Source organism: Rhamphochromis longiceps, linkage group LG8 (assembly GCF_057381845.1).
Source record: "Rhamphochromis longiceps isolate RC_006_pf linkage group LG8, R_longiceps_female_GT1.1, whole genome shotgun sequence".
In the NCBI taxonomy this organism is placed as follows: Eukaryota; Metazoa; Chordata; class Actinopteri; order Cichliformes; family Cichlidae; genus Rhamphochromis; species Rhamphochromis longiceps.
The window spans coordinates 22,336,910-22,360,208 of NC_140564.1; the positions used below are offsets into that span (position 1 = coordinate 22,336,910).

The following is a 23,299-nucleotide window of genomic DNA, read 5'->3' on the forward strand; positions in this document are numbered from 1 at the left end:
TATCTTCTTCTCCCACCTCTTTATCTTCCTTATCCTCTCCTCTTGTTTTTTTTCTCCACCCCATTCCTCTTCTCTTTCCAGATCTAAGGGAGTTTGAGTCATATCTCTCTGCTGTCCTATCTTCCTTACACTGTGTGCAGTCCACTCTGAGGAGACAAAACAAAGATGTCTTCCATTACTGGCCCTCAGATTTTTCCTGTTTCTTATGTTGGTACTCAAGCCACCTGGAAAAATAAATCAGGAGTATGGAAGCTCTGAGGGCACTCCTACAGACCATAAAGTCTGGCTGTAGCTGTCTGAGTCACTTTTGCTGCCGTCACCTCCTCCTGTTTCATTTTGCCACATCTTTGTTTCTTTTTGTCTGGGACACACACAGAAGCTTTTTTTTTTTCGCTTCGACAGGTCACAGCAGGTCTTCTGCTGTACTGACTGTTAAAAAGCTTCACCCCTTTAAATGATTTCACAGAAGGTAGGCCATGCACCTCGCTCAGTCTTGACTTGTTTAATGAAGCCTTGTATTAGAGAACAGTTACATATTTAACCTCGTGGAGAGCACAACCACCTCCTCTCAGAAGTGTGACTTTAGCTGTAATAGAAGTGTAAAAATATCAGGCTGCTGACATCTTGTCTGTCTAGATGAGGGTTTTGTTTTGTAGACCTTTACATTCCAGAGTAATAGCCATAATTTCTCCCCTTATGCTTCCTTTCCTAATCCTAAATCAATGCTTCTACATAATAATTGCTAATGTATGAACGTGTAGTTCCAACCTGCGAGGGATGGTGTTGGATGGCCAGCTGCACATGTATGCACCCAATGTTTCATCCCGCTGTATGATCCTGTAATCCGCATACAAACTAATACTGTATGCATACATGTATGCTGAACATGGGTGCTGTTTATATATAATGTACTGACCCTTTAGACAGCAGTGACTCACTGCCGCTCTGACTGGAAGCACAAGCCTGAAGAGAGAACAGTCTTACCGCCTGAAACTGCTTGTTTTGGATGATTTAATCAGCGAGAAGAGATGTAAATCTTTGCATCTTAGGGGAAATCTCAGCTTCTCTGAATGCTCAGAAATGTCACTGGCTCTCACTCAGGCTACGGCCGTGTGTTTTATACATGCCAGTATTAGACTTTCATACTGAAAAATGATAACGAGACAACACAGATGTCTCGCAGGATCTCCCTCAAGTCCAGAAATGTACATGAATTATTAATTTGGCTTCTGAAGGTTAGCTGATTATGCTTTGTCTCTAAATGGTTACAGGTTATATACTTCTGACTGAACAGATCCACATAATGAGCAGTATATAAGTGCATTAAAAAATTGAGTATCAGAGCGTGTCGATCAGGTTAAGAGGCTTATACTCCTGTGATTGTCACACAAAGCTGTATTTTATCATTAATAGCATTAAGAGTCGTTGGCACAGGTGCCAGAAGAAATTATCCGAGTTACACTGCCAGCCAACCTACAGGAGCGTTAAAGGAGTGTTGATACGTTGAGTTGAAGTCCATCACACAAGGGGTTCCTGCCTCCTGAAAATAACTTTAATAAATTGTTTTTGTAGACAAGAAAAAGACTTAACAGTATATAACGTCACACGTGCTCAATATTTGTCACCACAGGCTTCATTTAAAGGGTTAACATATCTGTTAAAATTACAGTTGGACTCTTTCACCCATAAACGCTGTAGAAACATGAAAAAATCTCTAGGACATGTCTGTCCTTGAGTGTGCTGGAAGCTCAGGTCACACCATGTTTACTGTAGCTGTGATCGCATACTGTAGTTTGACTTATTAAAAGGACTTTGGCACTACTCACTATTAAAAGCCAACATTGTCTAGTTTTAGGTAACCTGGCTCTCAGTGTAAATACTCATATTACTGTATATTAAAACCCATAATAAAACCTACCTGAACTCGAGTGACTCTGTGATCCACTGCATGAGTGTCTGCTGCTATGAATCCAGATATAATTAAACTTTTGTTGCTGATTGTTTGTGTTACATTAGATGAAGTTTACAGCTAAACAATTTTAATACAATGTTACCGACTTGCTTAATATACTGTATTAAACTGTACTGAATCTGGCTTGAAAGTATTTGATAATTTGTAAATATTTGGTTGACCATCTGTGCAACGCTGACTAACTTGCTACTTCAGTTTCATGTTCATAATTCATAATGACCCGGTTTGTTGTGACAGCTACAATATTACTAGTTTTAAAGTCGAATTACACTGATCAGCCACTTTATTAGGTACTGCTAGCACAGGGTTGGGTCTCTTTTTACCTTCAGGACTGCTTATGCTTAATTCTTTGTGGCATAGATTCAACAAGGTGCAGGAAACATTTATCACAGAGTTTGGTCTATCAACATATTGTCACACAGTTGCTGCACATCTATGATGGGAATCTCCCATTCCACCACATCCCAAAGGTGATCTGTTTGACTGAGATCTGGTGACTGTGAAGACCATTTGAGTACAGTGAACTCATCGTCTTGTTCAAGAAACGTTTGAGATGATTTGAGCTTTGTGACATGATGTGTTAACCATAATCCTAACCCAGATCCGTAGCTACAAGGGAGGATGGATCCACGCTTTTATGTTGTTAATGCCAAATTATGACCCCACTGTCTGAATGTCACAGCAGAAACCCGGATTGTGGGAATCATCAGACTACAATAGTTTTCCAGTCTAGCTTCTGTTGTCCAGTTCTGGTGATCCTGTGTGAATTGTAGCCTCAGTTTCTTGTTCTTAATGACAGGAGTGGCACTATGTTGCACATTCACAGACGCTCTTCTGCATACCTTGGTTGTAACAAGTGGTTATTTATAGTCTTATAGTCAGACTATTCTCTGTAAACTCCAGAAAGTCGTCAGATGTCTGACTCGCCAGCATCCCCTTTGCCCTTCAGTTGCTTCCAGTTTGCATAAATTGACTCCTCATAATCTCCAATACCTTCAAACTCAGCATCAGGAGAGTCTGGGGCCGACCGTGCTGCAACCTCTGGTCCTAGAAAGTCCTGGAAGAACCATCCAGATCGCAATTACATTACAAAGTGCTAAAACATGCAGCCACAAAACTTCTCCCTGAATGTTCAATAAACATCAGATTGATTATACTGGATTATATTGGATAATCAATGTTTATAAGGGATTTCATTCAGCATTTCAGGCAATCTAAGCTCTTATGTGGCCAAAGAATGAGCTGTTTTTGTATGAAGCTCACCTCATCAGACAGACCGAAGTATGTTTCTGCAAATGCCAACATCTTTTTTTGCATTATTGTCTGGTTGTAGTGTTTGAAAGCTTCCTGTTAAGACAAAGATTGGTGGCATGATTATTATAGAGCGATATTCAACTTTATTCTGCAACAAACTTTTCCAATTTTCATCTTACCATCCTGGGGGTAAAGTGGTTGGACTGAAGCCCCCACTGTTGACTGTAGGCTTTATAATATAGCAGGTTCTGCTTCATGACTGGGTCCTCAGGCTCGAACAGGAAGTAGCTGTGCGCACAGGGCACGGCACTGCGTCCATCGTTCACTGTGCAGAGAATACACAGACCACAAACACTCAGAGATTCAACAGCAGAAAGTGTTGAGAAAGAATATTCAGAATCTGTGATGATGCTGAACTTACACTTATAATAGGCATACTGGAGGTAGTGGTAAACAGTGGGCACAAATTTCACTACAAAATAACCCCCAATATTCGGTGTCAGGTTTTCTTCGCACCTCAGTTTGCACCTTAATGTGTCAATGTAGGCATCTGTTGACAAGCAGAAAGAATTCAGATTACATGAAACTAGAAGTGTGCTGAAAAACAGAAGAAACACTGGATCCAGAATCATTTCTGATTCTAAAATCACAGCTTTTACATTTAGATTTATTTTTAAAGAAGATTTTAGTGTCGTTTAGATGCTCATTAGTGAGTATATTGATAATCTGGACATTTTAAAATATGACACACCAACCTGCTATGACTGCATAGAAGTCTCTGTCTGGTAAAAGTTGAGTGATCCCTTCACATTCGGCCTGACACAGGTCATATTCCTGGAAGTAGAGCCACAGAGCTTCCTCCAACTCTTGAACACCGCTGCTGTAGTCGCCCGAACCCACAAGTTTCACTCCTCTCAGAAATGACGTCTGGAAACAAAATTAGAAACCATTATCTGGCAAATTGTAAATAATCCAAGTAAAGAGTCTGTTCACTCTATTACTTATAAAAGAAAGGCCCAATACAGCACCTTCTACATCTCAAGCAGTTCAGTCTCATTGAAGTATTTCATTGTTTTCTGATTTGTATGTGTTAGCCCCAATAACACATGAATGCATAAGTTTGGGAAGCTTTATACAAATTTTGCACCCACTCGTCCTTGCAGCGTGTCAAGATTTCATGTTTGGGTCAGGAGTCTGTGTGAGCCAACACAAAAGCTTTGGCTTGTATTTCTGGGGTTTTTTCCAAGTGGAGTTTGGATCTGCTTTGGGGCATTGAAACTGAAAACATAATGACTTTTCCATCAGGACAGTTTTTGGACTGACTCAATCAATGTAGTAAATACAGTCAGTGTTTAGTAGAACCCATTCTTTGCTTTATCTAAACAATTTCCAAACTGTTTTTGACTTAAGCAGATGTTGCTTTGCAGACTTCATACTCCTTTTTTTTTCTTTTTTCTTTTTTTTAAGAGATTGCAAGTGAGGCTTTTCCAGACTTTAAGAACAATGGCTGAGCGCTTCTCACCTCGTAGGGTCGTTCTTCGTGGTCAATGAGGTAGCCGCTCAGGTCATACTTGCTCTTGTATTCCTCCATCAACTGCTGCATTTGCTGGTCCTCAGGGTTCCTCTGGAGGAAGGTGTGGGCGCATGGTACCGCCCTCTGCAGGTCATTCAGCTGTGCACACAAATTACTTTGGATGTTGTGAAATAGCGCACAGAGGTCTGTGGGGTTTTTTGTTTTTGTTTTGTTTTTTCTATCGCACAAACTAAAAATCACCGCAAAAATCGCTGCAGGAGTTAGAATTATTTATTTTTGTCCGACATTTGAAAGTCAACAGAGTGGAATATTTGGAGGTATATTACACATGGCTCCGTTTAAAGTTTTCTGCTCTATTGCGCGTCCAAGTGAAATCAACCTATTATTTTTCTTTAATTTGTCATTAGTCTACACGCAGAATGTATATATTGATCCAAACCAGACGGAAGTATTTAAAAAAAAACATAGTAGTTTAACATATTGCAAATACCTCTAGATAAATGGGTGTGGTGAATTTATTGGAGGTTGTCTGACCTGTGAGTGAGCAAAGTGCAGGTATCTGTAGGGAGATCTTCTGCTGAAATCCTCCAGGATCTCTCGGCCGGGAGGAGGCAGCTGGAACGCGGGGAAAAGCGCCCTGCACTTCTTCCGACAGGTCGCCTTCATCATAACGTTCCAGTAGACGCGGAGATCCGGGTATCCAGCAAAAGACTCGTCGTCATGCTTGCTCGAGTTACAGTGGCTCGCGCAGTGTCTCACGCTGTCCTTCAGAAGCCGGTGCAAACGTAGGCTTAATTCCAAGTACTGGATCGATTCCGTCCAGTTTCCCGCTGCGTAATAATCCAGCGCCTTCCCGTACGCAGCGGTGAGGGGCATGAGGTCCTCTCCGGAAAAATTTCGAAAATTGTAGTTTTCATATTGTGCCTTTGTCATTAAAACAAAGGTCACACAAAGCAGTGTTACCAGCGAGTCTACTTTTGCGCATAATGTCACCATGGTGAGGTCACATCGCAGTCCTCCGTCTTCTGTCTTAATGCTTTACCGTTTACTGTGTGGTGGTGGTCTGCTGAACCGCTTAGGGGTCTGTTGGAATTCATGGATTGGGCCTTTCAGCCGCGGCTGTCTCAAGTTTCTCAATGTAGGCCCACAGCTGTCCCTATAGTCGCCGCGTGCGTAAAAGGGATTTCCAGTGCGCCCTCGGCGCCTGCCATACCCAAAAGCGTTCTGCCAAAAAAACAATCCCTTCCAGCATTGGTTATGAAATGATTGTCAATACTGAAACTGTTGTGAATGACTTATTGGCCTATAATCTGTCTAACATGTCTTATACCGATATCAATTCGAGATCATTCCGATCTTTGAAACGATCTTTTTCAAGAGAGCTGGCCAAGAGGGCAGAAGAAATTGCAACAAATACAACATCACAGTTCTAGAAAATAATGTTTGCGAGCCGAAAATACTTAATTATAATGTAGGTACGGATGCGTCATAGATCCTGTTGACTACACAGAAACATCTGAAATCACTTCCATCGATTACTCTGTGTTGTACCAAGGTGACGTTTTCATAAGTCATTCATTTTAGTTCCATTTAATGTTTTCAAATTGAAGTAATATCACGCAATAAGCAGTACATATAATCTATAGAGAGCTCGTTTTCATTTGTACAGATAAATAAAACTTCACTACACGTGACATCTTTTTTGTTTTCAAAACATAAGAGCTATATTGTTGGTGTTTCTTTGAGATTTTTTTGACAACGTAAAGGAAGTGAGCACCAGATGAGTTGGACTGATCCAGAACTTCACGGCATTAATGAAAAGCTGAAACATTTGAGGCTCTCGGGCTACTTTACGGCTCAAAGAGGCGATTCGGTTTTCCCACAGCTGTGTGCAGCGGTGCTGAGGAGTCAAAGCACACTAGAAGGCACCGTTAATTTCAAAATAAAAAGCAAACGTTACATTTTTTAGGTATCCAGACGCACTGACAGACTTCAAAGTGGTTATATGCTGAAAAGATGACATTTTGTGCATTAGAGATAATGTTTAAGCAAATGCCAGAATGAGGAGATTTAGAACAATTTTCAAAGCCTGTGTTTGGTTAAATTATAAACCAATGTGAGGAAAACATTCAGTGGGAAGCGATTGGAGTGATTTGTATTTCAAAAAGCACGTGATGACCGGGGACTTGTGTACTGTTATGTTTATCATTACTGTTTTTTACTTTGTGGTTTCCCCAGTAAAACGCAGTTGAGTCATTCCTACTATTCGGTGCCATTTCAGTGTGATCACTCTTCATCAAAAAATACAAAATTTTGAATTATTTTAACATTTCATCTAAAAGAGGGATTTTCAACCTATAAGAAAAATGTATTGGTCCAGCTAAGGATATTATATTATAATATTTTTTAAAATCAAAGTCTTTACCCATGACGTGCCAAATGTCCACCCTGTTACAGGACATTCAATTTTCTATTAATAACTGTTTTGAATACACAGTTATAGTAATATTTACATTTTCTAAAAGCTACAATGTCCCTTTTTAAAATCTGCAAGGAAATTTCATGTTACAGTGCATAGCAATAACAGGGGTGACTGTAACAGGGGGGAGATTTTATGCTAAACTTAGCCATTACTACTAGTATGATGAACAACAAGCTAGTACATGGTGACCACTAAGAACCATTTTTAACATGTTTATTAGCCATATTATAAAAATTACAAAAAAAAATTGTTTCCACTATTAATAAGCGTAACAGGTTGGACGTGTTATGCTTTGCCACATTACAAAATCTTGCTAAAACATTGAAAAAAGGGTTGATTAAAGAGTGGTACTTACTCGTCTTCTTCTTGAAAGTTTTCCCTCCAAAATATGTTACATCCGGGAGTGTCATGTGACTAAAAGAATAATCAGGTGATGTGTTCTATGGAATTCTTATCAGAGTAACAGGGGTGACAGTTGATTCAGGGACACAACATTTTTTAAAGATTTTAAGTATTAAACATGCATTAATAATAAAAAAGAACATTTGATGAGGAACATTAGAAATAAGCCAATCCAGAAATGATGAAAAATTTAGATTTTCTTTTCTTTTTTTTTTAAGTTATATTTGTAACTGAAGTCGAGCAAGCATGACTGGGGACATAGTACTTTAGTGACTTGTGCTAAAATAAAAGTAATTTACTTTTAATGTATTTATCCTGTGTATATATCAATGTGTTCTATGGTAGAGGGGGGTTAAACATACAAGAAATGGTTTAGAAATAAGCATTAGACAAGTTTTACACTAAATATACCATATTATGTCATTAGGACTCAAATGGCACCGAATAGTAAGAATGACCCAGTTACCGCTATATCTTATTTTGAAGGAGTTCATGTTTTTTTTCCTTTTCTTTTCTTATTGTGGTAAGTTTGACGGAGGGGCTTGCCTCTCCCAGCTCCCACATTCCTTCCACCATGGTAAGAAAAAAAGTTTGTACAGCGAGCTGGAGGTTGTCCACGTTTACAGCATTCAGACACCGCTGCCCAGCTCCACATCTGCAGCCCGGCCCCTCTGCGCTGTGAAGAGCGCACTCCAACGCAGGGCTTAAACTGATTTATGTTTTTAATTTTTTGGCGTTTTTATTTGAAATCCATTTTAAGTTATTCTGCAAACAATGTTTTCCTTTTGCATTGCCCTTTTCCTTCTCATCTCCGGCTCTTTCGTGGAGTGTAACCCCAGTCCTGTGCTTGGAGATGTAGTCGTGGACAGATACTTCATCCCCAAAGACTGCGCCAGAGAAGTGAAAAGCGGAGATTACGTCCGCTATCACTATAACGCAACATTTATCGATGGAAAAACTTTTGATTCGAGGTGAGTCGGTCCACATTACGCTATAATTTACGTTTTTACTTCATTGTCGGCTGCAGAGGCCCTAAAAAAAATCCCCAAAATGCAAAGGCTGGCTGTAGCAGCAAAATGACATTTAGAAATGTCAAAAATACCGAGATAATGATTTACAAGTTCAAGCAAGTTTGCAGATTCCGTTAATGAGGCTCTACATGCACATTCCGCAGAGGCAGCCCTCTCTTGACCCACTTGTGACGTTCCTTTGTTTCCTTCACAGCCATCAGAAAGGAGCAGCTAAAGTCGGCCTGATCGGGGAGGGTCGGCTCATTGCGGGGATGGACAAAGGTCTGCAGGGCATGTGTGTGAATGAGCGCAGGAAAATCACCGTCCCGCCACAGCTTGCCTATGGAAACACCGGGGCAGGTGAGTGCAGAGGTCATGTGTGAACATTATTAGGCACTAATTTGCAAAGGACGTTTTTATCAATAGATTATTGATACCCATTGTAGACTTGTACAGCGCAAAAATGCCCCAACTCAACTCAACTCAATGCAACCCACAGCAGACGGGGGTAGACACATACAATAATTTGGACTGCAATATGGCTGTGGGATGATTAAAGAGTTTGCAGCTGTGAATCTAGAGAAAACAATGTACTGCATAGATGATAATGATTTGGGCTTGTTTAGTTAGATCTTTTTAAAATGTTTTTATAGCACACAAGAGAGTTTCCACTCTAACCAACAGCTCATATCCAGGATTTCAACTTGGCTCCGTAGCAGCTACTTTGTGGCTCTTCTGTTTTAGAGTGTGCATAAATAGCCTATAGTTTTCCTGGCTACCCTAGGTGGGCTGTTTGCATTTCAGATGTCATGCGTATGTGATTCAAATCTACAAACAAACTTGTGTAATCACGTTTTCACAAACTGACAGTTGTCCAGCATAGAAATGCTTTCTGGTTTCTGTAGACAGGCCTGTTGCTTCTTTAGCAGGCTTACTAACTTTCCCCCCTTAAAGACACTATTTGGCAACCCATTGTACCATTATATAGTTTCTGTGTTTATTTGTTTTGTTTTTTTAAGGGTGGTTGCATAGGCAGAGACCACTCTCACTAACATTTTGAACTAGGGCCAGGAGAGGGTTATTCCTAGTAGGCTTTCAAGGGGTAAAGAGTTAAGGTGGCTTCACTGTTCTGTGGTGGTTCGGCTGCAAAAGGCCCTAAAAAATAATAAAATAAAATAAAAAAATGCAAAGGCTTGCTGTAGCAGCAAAATGACATTTAGAAAAGTCAAAAATAACAGCTTGGGGGTCATACAACACTTGATAATAATAATATCATCATTAAGTGTTGAAATGCAAACTTAATGGCACTCAAAATGTATCTAAACAAGAGTTATTCTTCTGTATTTGTAGTCGTTAACGTACCGGAAACTAAATTACCAACATCCCATTTCAACTGTAATGTATCACTTACGGAAATGCATGTAAAATCAATGCTTGTGTGGATTTTGGAGCACAGTGTGAAAGCCTTAGTGACCATAAGTTATTTGTTTGTTTTGCTTCCACCCATATCTGTCGGCAGCTTCCACCTAACTGTCATCCAACCTTATTTTCAGGTGACGTTGTTCCTCCAGACGCCACCCTCGTGTTTGACATCCACCTGCTCGATCTGTGGAACACGGCCGACCTGGTTGTAACCACAACCATCACCACTCCGAAAGACTGCAAGCGCTCCGTGATGCGTACTGACTTTGTGCGTTACCATTTCAACGGCACTCTGCTCGTCGGCACAGTCTTTGACTCCAGGTGAATTCTGACTTTGGTGACCGTTTTCTGAAGAAGATAAGATGTTTATTGACTCTTTCTTCAAACCAGCATGAGTTGAATGGGACCAATATTTTTAGGCAATTTTATCCCTAAGTCTAAGTCATCAAATCTTTAATCCAAATCACAGCTCTAATTTGTCTGTGTTGTGTCATCCAGGTATGTTGTCTGTGTGAAGTTGTGTGTTTGACTTTGCGCTTGTATGAGCCCCACGCAGCTACACCAGGAAACAGACACACAACTCCCTAGTAGGTGAGGGTTGGATGATCAAGGGCATGGATGAGGGCCTGCTGGGCATGTGTGTGGGAGAGATCAGAAAAATCGTCATCCCGCCGTTCAAAGCCTACGGAGAAAAGGGATCAGGTGAGGAACTCCGAATTTCATAAAGAGATTGAAATGTTGATTCAAGAAGGGACCGATTGTGGCTGATCAATGTATTTGTGAAGGGAAATCATTTTTACAAACAGAATAAGTCAAATAATTGAGACGGTAACATTAAAGCCGAGGTAGGCAACGTGATTTTGATGCTTAAGGATGCTGCAAAATACTCTGTGAAACCAGAAGTTAAACGTTTTTTGTGGTGTATCACAAACCTTTTTATTCTTTGCAGTTTTGAATAAATCAAAGAGAAACTCTTCTTTATATCCAACCACTTGCATGTTGCAACTAGTAGATGTGACATCCAAAATTCTCCACTTTTCTGTCTGCCAGGTAACGAGATTCCCCCTCAGGCGACTCTGGTGTTCGACGTCCTGCTGGTGGACATCCACAACCCGAAGGATAACATCACTGTTGAGAACCAGGTGGTGCCGGAGTCATGCACTCGCAGGTCCGTGGTCGGAGATTACATTCGGTACCACTATAACGGCACCTTCCTGAATGGAGTCACCTTTGATACCAGGTCAGCTCATGCTCTGCTGATTTGGCTGCAGCTTAATTTTCATTTTATATGTGAAATAATACTGCTGTCGCATCACTGCCAATACAGCTTAAGGTTTAAACATAAACTTTCATTTTTGGCCTTTTTATTGTCCCCAGCTACCAGAGGAACAGCACTTACAACACCTACATTGGGATGGGGTACGTAATAATGGGGATGGATCAGGGCCTGCTGGGACTCTGCATTGGGGAGAAGAGGAAGATCACTATTCCTCCACATCTGGCTTATGGAGAGAACGGAGCAGGTGAGTCAGTGTAAAGTTTCCAAGCGTCAGGGAAGTTCTCTCCTCCAGAAAATAAAACCAACTCAAACTGACAGAAATCTTATTATGTCTTAAGGGTGTCAATGCAGTGCATAATAAAAATGTAAAATGGCAGTGTTAAGCTACTACATAATACCTAATAAATCCTATCCTGGCTTATGTATAGATTATAGTACGACACAAAAACTAGACACCAATAACAAATCACATCATTGGCTCATGGACGGTCATAGTTGATGTGCGTTTTTCGTTAAATGAAACCTCTCTATGGTCTCACCAGGTGATGTGATCCCTCCTTCTGCTGTGCTCGTTTTTGACATCCACGTCATCGACTTCCACAACCCCAACGACACTGTGGCTGTCCAGGTCATCCACAGACCCGAAGTGTGTAACGAGACCACAGAAGTGAACGACCTCGTCCGCTACCACTACAACTGCTCCCTCATGGACGGGACGCTGCTCTTTTCCTCGTGGGTCACACAAATACGCACATCCTCATCTCTTTTAACAGCGATTCAAATTTTAGATCAGCATAAGTCATCTTTTTGTTTTGTCTCCTAACTGGCCTTGTACTCAGACACAACTATGGCAGCCTTCAGGACGTCGTCCTGGGCTCAGACAAAGTGATCGACGGGCTGGATCAGGGCCTGCAGGGCATGTGTGTGGGAGAGAGGAGGGTGATAACGGTGCCACCTCACCTTGGCCATGGGGAAAGGGGAGGTGAGATTTCTGCTGTATGACTGATGCTTGTTTATGGCCATAGCACCAGTAAAAGTTGCCATCTTACAGATGTTGACAGTTGGTGTTTTTAACTTTCTGCCAGCTGCTGGTGTGCCGAGCAGCGCCGTGTTGGTCTTTGACATAGAGCTGCTGAGCTTTGAGAAGGGCGTGCCGCCTGGTTACCTGTTTGTGTGGCTGGAGGACACTCCTACAGACCTGTTTGAAGCCTTGGACATAAACAAGAATGCAGAGGTGCCACAGGAGGAGGTACGTAGACAACTGTCATTTCACATAGTAGGATTTAAAAAAAGGCAGTGAGGAAAAGCAACATCAGTAGTCCAAGTAACCGTTGGATTTTTTAAAATATGTCTACTGACATCATGTCTGAGTTCCTCCTTTATAATCACATTATTATTTAACATTAGTTTAATTCATGCTTGTCAACTCTGTTCTGTTTTTTTTAGTCTGCAGGCTCACTGAACACGATATGATTTATGAAGTATTTACTGAATTTTCTTTACGCAAACTACAGTGTTGTGAAAAAGTATTCGACCCTCTTATTGATTTCTTAGTCTTTTGCATAGTTCTCACACTAACATATTTGAGATCTATCAAACAAATTTTAGCATTAGACAAAGACGCTGCAAGTAAATAGAAAATGCCGTTTTTAAAAGTTGAACTTATTTCTTAAGGGGGAAAATGTCCACATCTACCTGATCCTAGTGAAAAAGCAATTTCCTAAACCTAATAACTTTTTTCCGCCCCCGACTGCACGGACTGGCACACCTCTGTATATGGCAAGATGCAAGCAAGCCAGTTTAGCCTGCACTTACTAGGCTGTATAAGCCTGCATTTGTTTCCCACACTATACAATTAGTTACTGTTAATGTTTTATGTATCAAAATACTGATTCTTGTACTTTGTAAGATTTTTTTTTTTTCTTGTGAAATCGTGATTTTTCTTAACGATAAACGACGACTCACGGAAACGTACCCAACTTACTTTACTGCCATCTGGAGGTGCGACTAAGAACAACGCTGATTTTTTTTTTTAAATTGTAATTTTAAATAATTATTATTCATGTTCGATATTGTTTTCACATAGTGAAACAAGGGTTTTTCTTTGGCGTTAGAACAGGCGAGTGAACGGTGATCACTGACTAATTTGTGACTGATGGTTCTCGATCTCTGTAACTTTAGTTTGCGGAGTTCATCAAGCTGCAGGTGGCAGAGGGCAAAGGTCGCATAAAGCCCGGGCTGACCATGGAGCAGGTCGTCACCGACATGTTCCAAAACCAGGACCGAAATAAAGACGGCGTGATCACAGCCAACGAGCTAAAACTTAAAGTGGATGAGGACAAAGAGCGGGAACAGGCAAGGCACGAGGAGTTGTGATGAGGACAAAAGTGTTTGGTTCTCTCTCAGGGATAAACCTCCAACACAGTACAAAAAAAAACCGCAACAACCAACAAACAGGCAACAAGAGACTTTTTCCCCCACACGGAGTCATGGTTTAGTGGTTTCAAGTTTTGAAATGACAAAGCGCAGAAGATCTTTTTCACTATCATTTTTTGTGTGTGTTACAAATGTCTGTTTGATTGCTGTAAACAAACAAGCACCTTTATTTGTCCCTGAACACCACATTCATTAAAATGTTTGTAGAAAAACCATTTCCTTTTTTCTTACAATCTGTTGTTTCTTTCCTCACTGTGATCTCGCATCTCTGCTTTCTGCACCAGATAATAGATGTAACCTTAATGGGAATCTTTGAAACAGACAAGAAAACAGTAAAAACGTTGTTTGAAAAGCACCAGCATACGTGTTAAGACTAAAATGCACCGATTTAGTTTCAATTTCTTGCAAACTATTGTTAACAATTTAAAAATATATATTAATAAAGGAGTTATTAGACACCTAATAGAAAGAAATGCTACAGCAGGACTGATTCACAACATAAAACTGCATTTGTTGTTATTATTAGACTTACAGGGTCTTATTATTGCTTTATGATAGTTAATAAGCATAGAAAATCAAGAGGAAATCCTTTTTGTCTTTGGATTTAAGAAAAAGAATATACAGTACATTTAAATATAAACGCTTGCTAGTCCATGTACATCTTCTTATCTTTGAGCACGATATGTTTGAGAAAGCTCAACAAGCTTACTGCATTTAACATACAGCAACAACCCGCTGTGAAGTACTGCCATAGCATAGCAGGATTAATGTGTCTGTGTCCACTGTCACAGACCCAAAACGTTTAAAACACAGAGGTAAAAGGCTGTTCGCTGCACTGTCATAGCGGCATGCTATGAAGAAACTCATGTGCACAGTATGTTTAGACTTGAACTTCAAGTACTCACAGCGTACACAAAGGTAACACGCAGTACACATAAAACACAGCTTCTTCCTAAAAAAACAAATAAATCACAGGGTAATTATTAGGATTGAAAAACAGGCTGCCTGGACTTATTTTGTAACTTTAGATGTAAAATTTAAAAAAAAAAAAATTCTTATCTTTCAGGAATCATTTGAATTTTCTATATCCCAATTTTCTGTATCCCAACATGACTGAGGAATTGCGGTAATGTGAAGTGCTGTCTGTGTTCAGACCAAATATCCCAGTGTAATCTGTCTTCTCGTCTTTCTGGCACAGTCTGAATTTTGTCTCTAGCACAAATGGTTACAAAGTTAGTCATTTAAAGAACACTTGTAAAATGGGCTGGCAGGCTAATGGTTCAGACTGATTTTTCTTTTTGTTGTTGTTTTTACCCGCAGGGCAGCCTGCAAATAAAAACAGGATGTGCTGATAAAGCGGATTGTTTGGATCCTGTGGGTTATGGAGTTAGCACCTCAGTGGATTGGGATCTTGGGTGTTTGTAGGCTTGGTTCTTGAGTGGAGTGTTTAGTGGAGTGCATAGTCCTGCTCTGAGAATGCGGAGTCCTGTGTTATCAACTTCACCTGTCTGTGGTTTTAATGTTCTGGCAGCTCGGTGAGTTAAGCTGAGGTAACACGTGGCCAGTTAGATGCAACACTAGAAAACAGTTTGAATCGGAGCCCAGCCCGTGCCTGTGAAACCAGAACGGTACGTTTTTAAACATCTGCACCGCGTTACAGTGAACACGGGTCCAGAGAGTGATTTGATGTTCAAATATTCAGTCATGAGGTCAGTGAGGCTGTGAGATTGTCCAGCATGCGACAGGGTGAATGCAGTAAATGAGGTAATCCGTGCATTTTTCAGTCCGGATCCTTTTGTGCGTCTTACTTGTTGTCTCTCGACGAGGTAATGTACCTGAGGATGGCGTTTGGAACGTCCATCGTCTCGTCCTTCACCAGGACGATGTCGAAAGAGTTGATGTAAGACTCCTTCCTCTCCTCCACCTGAAACACCAAACAGACAAGTGAGCTTTTAAAACTGATCCGTGTCGAAGTAACAAATCCCAGGACAGCACTACACCGGTCTGACCTGGTCGTTGAGGAAGCCAACGGTGAGGACGTTCTGGGGCTCAGAGACCCCGTCGGCCATGGTCAGATCTCCCAGTGAGTCTCCTAGCAGCAGCACGTTGGGTCGACCCCGCAGCTCTCTGAGGCCGGCTGCATGTGACAGAGCGCCTTCTCGCTTGTTAAAGGTGTGAATCAGTTGACCTTTAAAGGCTTGCAGCACCCCCTTAATAGCAAGAAATGCTGCGTTACAATAAGGTAAGTAAGCTATCACACATCTATTCAAAAGACCAATACAACAAAGATGCATGACAGCTCATGACAACAGTTACAGAGGAAGGCTGGGAAATGAATAACTTGACCAGCAAGATAGACGACCACCTTGCAAGTGTGAATTTGGACTTTTATAAAGGTATGAAATGTGCTAAAAATGCAAAACAAGAGAATTCAAGACACTTCTTCTTCTTCACTTCCTCCCACCATCGACTCACTTCAGTTTGCTTACCGGACTAATCGTTCCACAGACGATACCATATCTCACCTGCTCCACACACCCCTGAGTCACCTGGACACTGGCAGAGGGAATTATGTTAGGATGCTGTTCGTGGACTACAGTTCAGCATTCAACACAATAATTCCCTCTAAGCTTTTCACCAAGTTGACGGATCTAGGACTCAGCTCATCACTGTGTCAGTGGATCCTCAACTTCCTCACAGACAGACCCCAATCAGTGAGGGTAGGAAAACAAGTCTCCCCCTCCATCTCACTCAGCACTGGAGTGCCTCAGGGCTGTGTTTTAAGCCCCCTGCTGTACTCACTGTACACTTATGACTGTGTAGCCACATCCGACACCACCTCCATTGTCAAGTTTGCTGACGACACTGCTGTTGTGGGCCTGATCTCCGACAACATCGAGACGGCCTACCTGGAGGAGATTAGGAACCTGGAGACCTGGTGCCAGGAGAATAACCTCCTCCTAAACATCAGCAAGACTAAGGAGCTGATCGTGGACTTCACTACAAAGCAGGCGAGGAATTACAAACCCCTCATCATCAGTGGCACGCCAGTGGAGAGAGTGGACAGTTTCCGATACCTGGGTGTCCACATCACTCAGGACCTGTCATGGTCCTGTCACATCAACACCCTGGTTAAGAAAGCCCGTCAGCGTCTCTTCTTCCTCAGAAGACTTAGAGACTTCCATCTGCCACTGAAGGTGCTCAAGAACTTCTACTCCTGCACCATCGAGAGCGTCCTGACGTCAAACATCTGCACCTGGTTTGGGAACAGCACCAAGCAGGACAGACGAGATCTGCAAAGGGTGGTGCGCTCGGCAGAACGCATCATTCAATCAGAGCTCCCTGACCTGCTGTCCATCTACACCAAGCGGTGCAAGTCCAAAGCTAGGAAGATTATGATGGACCTCTCCCATCCCAACAATGGACTCTTCTCACTGTTGAGGTCTGGGAAGCGCTTCCGCTCCCTTAAGGCCAAAACAGAGAGAATGAGGAGGAGCTTCTTCCCCCAGGCTATTCGGGCCCTGAACCAGGTGTAGGACTGGACTCTCCCAAACACGTCACTATAAGACTGGACTCTCACACACGTCACCACACGCACCACCACACATTTCCTATAATCCTATAATTCCTATAATTTATAATCCTTATCTTTATAATCTCTTCTGCTATTGGCACATTCTTTACTGTAAATTCCTAAGTTAATTTGTAAATTTTTGTAGTAAATTGTAAATATTGTAAAACTTTTCTTCTGTCATTTAATGGTCGGGCATTGTACAGCTACAAGCATTTCACCCCCATGTCATACTGTGTATGGTTGTGTGTGTGTGACAAATAAAATTTGAATTTGAATTTGAATTATTGTAAATTATTGTACAACTGTAGTTTGCTTAATTGCACAGCACTGGCTGGATCCAACTTCAGCAAGCATTTAGCAAAAAGCAGAGCGAAACTTGAACATGAATGTACTGACTACACGTAACAGTTGAGAAATATGACACGTTTTTCAGTAAAAAGTAAGAAACACAGAAAGGATCCTTTCTAAAAAGCTGTAACAGTTTCTTTCTTTGTAAGGAAAATTTGTACAAAAAACAAAACAAAAACTGAAAATTCCTTTCAAAAAACTACGTGGCAGGTGGTTCAACTAACCAGGTGTGTATTGTCACACCTCTCAAACGTATCCAACTGCAAACTTACTTGCCAGTAATTCCTCGTGCGATGCTGGTTCGTCTAAACTGACTGGTTTGGCTAGAAGCTTAAAGCTTTTAAACCTGGCAAAATGATTCTTTTTTTTAAGCTTGTGATCCAAGCTTTTACATCCATTGTACTGAACCAGTCAATCCAACTACATGCAGTTCAAGGTGTTTCACAGACGACTGACAAACTGATGATGAGACTTTACAAGATGTGACAGAAGTCAGCTAACGTGCAAAAATAAGCAATTATAAGAGCATAGATTTAAGAAAATATTAATAATAAATCTTATATTTCCTGCATGCCTATTAATGCATGATGATTAATGTTTATTAGAGAAGTTAAAAGGAAAACAATGTGCGTGAAAAGCTTTTGTTAAATATAAAGACAAGTTTGTTCTTCTCAGTTAGCCGCGAATCATGTTTTGTGTTTAAAAACAAAACAAAAAAACATGGACTTGTGCACTAATATGTATGTAATATATTAGTAATTATATGACGTAAAATTACAAATGTATACAGTCATATCCATCACATGACACGTGTGTGAGGCTGAGTGTGGTTAAACTCACAGTGTGGTCAAAGTCCATGTAGTTGGAGATGATGTGGACATTTGGATGGAAGACGTGGTTCTGTCGAATCACCTCCTCCAAGACATCACCGACCCCGGCGGAGAGGATCAGCAGAGGGACCTGGTGCTCAGCCAGATGGTCAAAAAATACTTTGTACCCTTCCCTTAAGACAGAAACACACCAAACATGACTAAATTAGACCATGAAACATGAAGAAACACCACAGAGGTTAAATAGAAATGTTTCATATAATCTTTACAGTGTTAAACATTGCTTTTGAAAGTATCTGAAACCCAAACACAGCTGATGTTACTGGTTCCCACCTCATTTTTAATAAGTATTTTCGCCTCTAAATGAATGTTTTCATTGCAGAGCAGCTGTAATGTATTAGCTTTGTTGTGACAGTGTAATAAATTGATTAGTATAGACATCACCTGCCTCGAAGAATATTTTAAATGACAAAAAGCTTCATAACTGTAAACAGAGCTGTAACTGTAAACACATTCTTCTCTGTATAAATCAGTTCTGTGTAATTTGAGCTGTGCGTACCTGAGCATGGCACTGGATTCCTTCACAGCCCGGGCCAGCATGTCTTTTCTGATCTTCTGCTGAATCAGCAGCTCGTGGACTTTTGTCCACCTTTAGAGAGCAGAATAAATACAAGATATCAACCATTTAACAACATACATCAGTGTGTATATAAATTACAATTCACTGTATATTATTCAGTATGCTCTGAGGAGGCACTGGAATCAAATGAGTTCATATCTGACACATTTATTTCTTACCACTCAACCATGAGAGGAAGTTTCTCCTCAGCACTCCGGCTAGCATCGATCTCTATGGGATAATAAGTGTTTAACAGCTCCCTCATCTACACAGAAGAACAACAGAACACTCATTAATATTATATCCAATCCACATGGCAACAAACATAGTTAAAGTTAACACATTAACCCATGTGTTTGTAAAGCTCTTACCTTTTTAGTGCAGTCTTCATTAATCAGCAGCCTGTTATCCAAGATGTCTAAAAAGAAGACACAAACAAAAACCACACAGGTAAAACTTGCATTATCCATCCAGTAATTTGTATATACATACTGGAATACATCATGGGAACACTTTCAGTGTCTTTGTGCTCACTGTGAGTGGTGGGAACTCTCTTGCTGTTGTGAGCGAATCTGGTCAGTGTCATGTCAAAGTCTGAGATTACCTGTGAAAACAGCAGACACATAAATGCACAGTTACAGTAGCTCCATGTGCTTTTAGGGAATCACTGTAATTCTACCTCTGTACACCATCATACAGGATTTTAAAATCAAACAATTAAGATGTGATTGAAGTGCAGACCTTCAGCTTTTAGGTATTACATTAAGTGTTTAGGATTTTCAGAATCAGAATCAGAATACTTTATTGATCCCTGGGGGAAATTATTTTTTGTTACAGTGCTCCATTTTAAACCAACATTAAGACAAGACAGACAATACGCTAACTAAGAATAGTACAATATATACATATATATACATACATACATACATAAGTCACTTATAAATAAATATTTGGAAAAGAAACATGTGTAGCTGTAGCAGCAAACAGTGTGTTAAGTGGATGCGTTGTACAGGGAGATGGCCACAGGCAGGAATGATTTCCTGTGTCGTTCAGTGGTGCTTTTCGGTAATCTCAGTCTCTCACTGAACGAGCTCCTGTGACTGACCAACATGTCATGGAGTGGGTGGGAGGTGTTATCCAACATTGTCTTTATCTTGGACAGCATCCGCCTCTCCGACACCACCTTGAGGGAGTCCAGCTCCATCCCCACAACATTGCTGGCCTTACGGATCAGTTTATTAAGTCTGTTGGCATCTGCGACCCTCAGCCTGCTCCCCCAGCATGCAACAGCATAGAGGATCACACTGGCCACAACAGACTCATAGAAAATCCTCAGCATTTTCTGGCAGATGTTGAAGGACCTCAGTCGCCTCAAAAAATAGAGACGACTCTGGCCCTTCCTGTAAAGTGCTGTGGTGTTTTTAGCCCAGTCCAGTTTATTGTCAATGTGTACTCCAAGGTATTTATAGTCCTCCACAATGTCAACACTGACCCCCTGGATTGAAACAGGGGTCAAGTGTTTCCTGGTCTTCCTGAAGTCCACGATCAGTTCCTTGGTCTTTGCCACGTTGAGCTGCAGATGATTCTGCTCACACCACGTGACAAAGGAGTCGACCACAGCCCGGTACTCTGTCTCATCATCCCTGCTGATGCATCCAGCCATTCTTAGACATAATTCCCCATTTTCAGTAATTGGACAATTGGCAGGTAAGCAGCTTCATGGTCAGGTGAGACCTGTTCCCTTATTATTAAAGGATCTCGAGTTGATTCCAAGTGTTGAACCAAAATAAACCTATGAGTGGAATCGCAAAAACTTTAGAGGTCTACAATCTGGTACGTTCACTTTTTAAGAAAAACTTCATAACATCTCACTAAGTCAAGAACACCTACAGCATAGTGCAAAAGTCTATGATTTTAGCAGTGAAGGCTTTTCGATCCTGTAAGACTCTTGTAGTGAGTTTGCAATCTTCACATAAGAAATCAAAACTCTTCAAATGAGCATTTACAAACGAGTGTTTGTGTGTATAACCTGCACTCAGCGCACTTACCTGCAGGTTTCCTGCACCTGCTCGCTGCATGCAGTGGATCGTTTCCTCCACTCTGCTGCGTTCCCTCATCAGCACCGAGCACTTGGCCAGCTCCGGGATCTGAACAGAAAAGATTCTGGACTTACAATTTACACTCACTATAAATTAAGCTTCTTTTATTTTGCAATGCGGACCCATTTCTACACTGAGGCATTACTCTTTAGTTCAGTGAAAAGCCAACACCCACACACAGGAGGTTATTTATGATAAAAAACAAACAAAAGAAAGAAAACTATTTATTTTGCTCCGTATAATTTCAGCCATCACATGGTAATTTTCAGAGGAGCTTCCTCACCTCAGTTTTCGTCAGCTGGTGCCAAATTGCCAGAACGGTCCGCACTGGCGTATAGATCCAGGGAACGTGATATATCTGCAAGCAGAGCCATAAGAGGTTACTTTTACCTAAAACACCTAGTGAGTTACTTTGTTTATGGTTTTGGATAAGATAAAGTGTTTAATTTCTGGAGAAGTCAATCAGTTTATAGTGTACCCAGCGTAGTGGTAAGACTATACGTCTTTGGAGTGGGAGTTGCAAGTTTGATTCCTGCCTGGGGATGTCTGCATCCAGTAAGACACCACAGACATAAGTGAGAGAGATAAATATGAAAGATATTGAAGAGGTAAAACACACATGCTATGGCAAGGGGGAGCCAGGATGACAGATATCATCACCCACTGATGAGAGAAAACTCTACAATTTTCAAAAGTTTTTTTTTAGGCCCAACTTCATAGATAGTATATAAGATACAACAACTTCAAGCCAATAGGATCGCTTCACTCCACCAGGATATACAAAGTGTTGTTCGGAGAGGTGTAGTAGTATGATAACGAAGAGTTACAAGTATCTGGGGATCCCACAGACGAAAGCTGCAACCACTAAGTACCTGCAGAGGGTCATCAGGTATGCTGCTAGGATAATAAGCTGGCCAAAGGAGGAGAGTAGAAGCCAGTGAAATCATGACCCAGAAGGTCCTGACCATCCATGCATGGTATCACCCCAAGTTGAGCACAGTGGACGGTGTATATATCTCAGACAATTAAGAGTAATGAAACAGGTCATTTGTTCCATGGGAGTAGCCTTGCAAGGTTAAGTTGTTCTGACCACATGGTACCCCTTTCGATATTTTATACTTGATGTGAATTTAAGCATGCCCTCAGATTTAAACAAACAAACAAACAAACAAACAAACATGCTGAAAGTCAGTCCAAGGCAAAGTGTTTGATATGTGAAGCGAAAATTTCACAGCAGTTTAAACTTTGGACCATACTACCTTTAGACAAAACCGAGATGATGGAGGAGGAAATGTGAGGTGGAAACACCCCTTTGTTCTTAAGTCATGCTTCCCACCATCATAGCGCTATTTACTAAACATTGTATTGGAAAGTTGTCATTCGGGCTTATTCATAACAAGCGAACAGTGGCTGCAAGCTGATTTAACCGAGCAGCCCTCAGTTTTAGTAGTCGATAAAACTCCTGTTTTCCTTTCAAGCAGCTCATACACCTTATGTACCTATTTTCTTTCAAAATAAAAGCATAAATTGGGTCTAAATATTGGTTTCCAAACTGCACTTCAGACTGTGGTTACAGCTCATAACCAGCCTGCTGACAATGCCGTACAAATATGAGCTGCATCTGAATGAATAGACTTCTTTTATGCTGCCAGCAAAAACAGGTTATCATAACACAACCGGTTAAACTTTAACAGCCGATTCAGCGACTACCGACGCGATTACGTAACCGCTGACAGTTACAACTTACCATCTTCTCACGGAGAGCTCAGGCGTCAGCGACGTTTTATCGACTATTCAGAGGGACCGTTAAGAGCACATTGTGTTAAAAACGTCTGAATATCTATGTGAAAATATTTCAAAATCAAATTATATGCAGTTTACACTCCGCTGCTGCTTTCAATTGTTTACATTTCTGCTTGTCACAGACATAGAGCTCCCCCGCGTCTACGCCACACTAACCATGGTTCCGACATGCATTTGTTCCTACTTGATGGTGAGGATATACTGAGGGAGCTGTCACAGTACTAGAATTTCACTA

General features: G+C 41.1%; 4 protein-coding genes across 6 annotated transcripts in view; 2 read left to right on the plus strand and 2 right to left on the minus strand.

The window, feature by feature from the left end:
- adam11 (ADAM metallopeptidase domain 11) overlaps positions 1–1,459 on the plus strand; it is a 27,394-nt gene extending 25,935 nt beyond the window's left edge. Inside the window, exon 26 of one of the 2 annotated variants that reach the window (XM_085416496.1) lies at positions 82–1,459. In XM_085416496.1, coding sequence (XP_085272622.1) covers positions 82–236 — 155 coding nt within the window. In that variant the 3' untranslated portion in view covers positions 237–1,459. The remainder of the gene's footprint in view (positions 1–81) is intronic. The other variant, XM_085416495.1, reaches the window with a different exon arrangement.
- On the minus strand, positions 1,271–7,650 carry LOC146663641 (cartilage-associated protein-like). Of its 2 annotated transcripts, XM_085416498.1 has the most exons (8): positions 7,598–7,650; positions 5,295–5,984; positions 4,749–4,898; positions 3,982–4,153; positions 3,648–3,776; positions 3,406–3,551; positions 3,236–3,319; positions 1,271–3,029 (listed from the first exon to the last, which is right to left on the minus strand). In XM_085416498.1, exons 2-8 carry the CDS (start codon positions 5,754–5,756, stop codon positions 2,883–2,885), a joined length of 1,290 nt encoding a protein of 429 aa, XP_085272624.1. In that variant the 5' UTR covers positions 5,757–5,984; positions 7,598–7,650; the 3' UTR covers positions 1,271–2,882. The 2 variants fall into 2 exon arrangements, with proteins under 2 accessions (XP_085272624.1, XP_085272625.1); XM_085416499.1 differs by lacking the exon at positions 7,598–7,650 and having other exon boundaries at positions 5,295–7,482.
- A 577-nt stretch (positions 7,651–8,227) lies between these two features.
- On the plus strand, positions 8,228–14,006 carry fkbp10b (FKBP prolyl isomerase 10b). Its single transcript, XM_085416497.1, has 10 exons — positions 8,228–8,615; positions 8,869–9,014; positions 10,208–10,397; positions 10,633–10,778; positions 11,127–11,316; positions 11,454–11,599; positions 11,898–12,087; positions 12,195–12,337; positions 12,441–12,604; positions 13,537–14,006. Exons 1-10 carry the CDS (start codon positions 8,419–8,421, stop codon positions 13,729–13,731), a joined length of 1,707 nt encoding a protein of 568 aa, XP_085272623.1. The 5' UTR covers positions 8,228–8,418; the 3' UTR covers positions 13,732–14,006.
- A 109-nt stretch (positions 14,007–14,115) lies between these two features.
- On the minus strand, positions 14,116–23,196 carry LOC146663643 (7-methylguanosine phosphate-specific 5'-nucleotidase-like). The gene is made up of 10 exons (XM_085416501.1): positions 23,009–23,196; positions 21,545–21,619; positions 21,211–21,309; positions 19,697–19,766; positions 19,534–19,580; positions 19,342–19,427; positions 19,103–19,192; positions 18,554–18,716; positions 15,801–16,001; positions 14,116–15,715 (listed from the first exon to the last, which is right to left on the minus strand). Exons 1-10 carry the CDS (start codon positions 23,009–23,011, stop codon positions 15,596–15,598), a joined length of 954 nt encoding a protein of 317 aa, XP_085272627.1. The 5' UTR covers positions 23,012–23,196; the 3' UTR covers positions 14,116–15,595.
- Positions 23,197–23,299: the final 103 nt, after the last annotated feature.